A 2650-nucleotide genomic window follows, 5' to 3' on the forward strand; every position below is an offset into this window, starting at 1 on the left:
TTTCTTTTTCTTTCTTCTTCTTCTTCTTCTTCTTCTTCTTCTTCTTCTTCTTCTTCTTCTTCTTCTTCTTTTCTCTCCGCCATCACTTCCACCATTGTCTCCCCCACTTTTACCATTGTTGTGCCTCCACCATTAATTTAGCTCGAAAGTTTGAACAAAATAATCGTCTCAGTTGATTGAAACCGAAGTAGGACCGTATTCTTCATTTGAAGTCAAAACACCATTAATGGATTCGTTAAGAAAGCTTGAAGGTTTAAAATGGATTACTTGATTTGATGAAAAATTAATAAATTAATATTGGGGTTGTCTTTGAGTCTTGGTAGGGAATCTTTAGTTGAAGTTATAACAAATTTGGAGGAGTTTCTCTTGAAATTTTGAATTAAAATCATGGTTGGAACAAGAATAGACATGAAGATAGTGAAGAACAATAAGAGCAATGATTTCAAGAACACCAATGTGTCCTTTTTTCGTCTTTTCTTTTGTTAATAATGTGTCATTTTCTGATTGGGTGTAAATTAAAGTTTTTCTTTTTTCTTTTTGAGAATGTTATTTTATTTTGTTTACTAAATAGATTTTAAAATAGTTTTTTTCTTCTTTTCTTAACTCAAAATGATATATTTCCATTTTTATTTATCATTCGCCACGTCAGCCGCGAGTGCATTGCACACACTTTGTAAGTTTGGCTAATTATTAAAAAAGTGCCTAATTGAAACAAGTTTAGAGTAGTATAAGTGCTCAATAGGAACAACCTTCAATTTAGGTGTCTAAAAGAAAAATGATGTCAACTTCAAATGTCTCCAGATATATTCCGCCTTTTATTTTTATCGGATTGGTAGAATATGCTCATAGATATTTCATTTGACTTAACTGTAAAAACATTGCAAACTGAAACAGAGACTTTATCATCAATTTCAGCACAGAGGTTAATTACTACCCTCCCAGCCACAGGCAAAGGAGGACAGGACAGATAATCTAATAGAGAAAATGTAGAGGTCAGTTCCTGGTTAAGTTTATTAGATTTTACATATAAAGCCAGCATTAATCCATTATAAGTTCAAAGGTCACAAAAGATCATCCACAGCAAGTGAACTTGAGCAAAAACTAATACAACCAGAGGCCATTGACTAGATGAATAATTTAAATGGAGAGTAAAGTCAACCATTGTAGGCTTAAGCTGCCACTGGTCAAGCAACTGGAGGGCGGAGCACGTGATCCTGTGATGTATCAACAGCAGCAGGAGGCATGAATTGCCACATTGCAACACCAGGGTAACTCATGATCGGCACCAGCTTGCTTCCTGGAACTTGACCATGAGGGGCAAAAGCAGCAGGTATGGCAGGAGGCAAGAAACCAGGTTGCGCATTCGTAGTCTTTAGTTGTTGCTCTAGCTTCTCCTTTTCAGCCTTAAGCTTCTGCTTCTCATCTCGAAGCTCATTTTTCTCGGCCTACACAAGTTAACACATGCTTGAAGTTCAGGAGCAGAATAGTGAAGTGATGTTCTAGCTTTTAACTGTCACCACTACAAAATGGAAAATTCTTGGTACCCTTAACCACGTAGAATGACAGATGCAAGAAAAAAAAAATGTTTCTATCAAGGATTGCATTGCGAGGGAAGTAATACTAGCCTTTAACTCCTTTATCTTTTCTTGTAGATTCAAATTTGAGTCTTTCAGCTTTTGAGCTTCACCGCGTAACTGGGTCACCATGCGAACAGCATCCACCAGAATAGCAGATTTGTCCGTTTTGGGGGGCCTGCCAGGCTCAAGGAGTGCACCCAATTCCGTGAACCTGAAAATTAGGTCAGATTTAGCAATTCATCATGAAATAAAGAGAAAAGTTCTTATATAATGGGTTGTGAGATCACTTGTCATTTAGCCTATCTCTCCGCTGTTTCTCTCTGCAAGCTTTGGAACTTGTTGGAGCACATGATTCAACTCTAGCCCTGTAACAATTACCTAAAATTGTGAGAGAACACATAAATAGTTCGAAAGGATTTCAGACTTACACCTCACCAAATTGAAAGCAGAAGCAACACATGTTTTTAGAACGATGAATCGCAGAAATAAAAAAGGTAAAGAAATGTCAAAACTTAAAAAAGAGAGAGGGAGGAACGTGTCACCTCACTGATTTAATTAACAATAGTTGAAAACAGCAGCTACTCAAATTAAACTACATCCAATGATTGAGTGCAGCATCACATCTTTATTCAACAACAATAATCGAGATTAGCACAAAAATGTCCAGAAAAGGTGAAAGTTCTTACCGTTTCTTAGAACCATTTTCCTTTGGGTAGTCTGATTCACCAATGGATCCATCAACTTCAGCACTAGAAACAAGCACAAAAAAAAAAAGAAAAAGGAAAACAGAGGTCAAAACTATAACACAGAAGAATCAGGCACATGAAAGACTGAAAATTATGTCAATAGAAACCTAGCAGAATGCACAAACTTGAACTAGAAAGCAAAAAATCCTTCATGATGTATCCTGTTAACTCCCTGTTGATCTATCGAAAATTTTCATACAGCAATAGCTACATCAATTCAGAAATTTTAAACCACGTGCACTGAACACATCTAGCGACAATCAAGCAAATTTTAGTCATTCAAATGGGTACTAGAAACATGGACCCCCCTCCCCCCCCCCCCCCCCC

General features: G+C 36.9%; 1 protein-coding gene across 1 annotated transcript in view; it reads right to left on the minus strand.

The window, feature by feature from the left end:
* Window positions 1-898: 898 nt before the first annotated feature.
* LOC109212914 (transcription factor ILR3) overlaps window positions 899-2650 on the minus strand; it is a 4283-nt gene continuing 2531 nt past the window's right edge. Inside the window, exons 2-5 of the mRNA XM_019376642.1 lie at window positions 2264-2326; window positions 1865-1942; window positions 1626-1788; window positions 899-1445 (exon numbers count right to left, since the gene is read on the minus strand). Of these exons, the coding sequence (XP_019232187.1) occupies window positions 1185-1445; window positions 1626-1788; window positions 1865-1942; window positions 2264-2326 (565 nt within the window). The 3' untranslated portion in view covers window positions 899-1184. The remainder of the gene's footprint in view (window positions 1446-1625; window positions 1789-1864; window positions 1943-2263; window positions 2327-2650) is intronic.

The sequence above is a fragment of the Nicotiana attenuata genome, unplaced genomic scaffold, assembly GCF_001879085.1.
Source record: "Nicotiana attenuata strain UT unplaced genomic scaffold, NIATTr2, whole genome shotgun sequence".
NCBI classification, from domain to species: Eukaryota; Viridiplantae; Streptophyta; class Magnoliopsida; order Solanales; family Solanaceae; genus Nicotiana; species Nicotiana attenuata.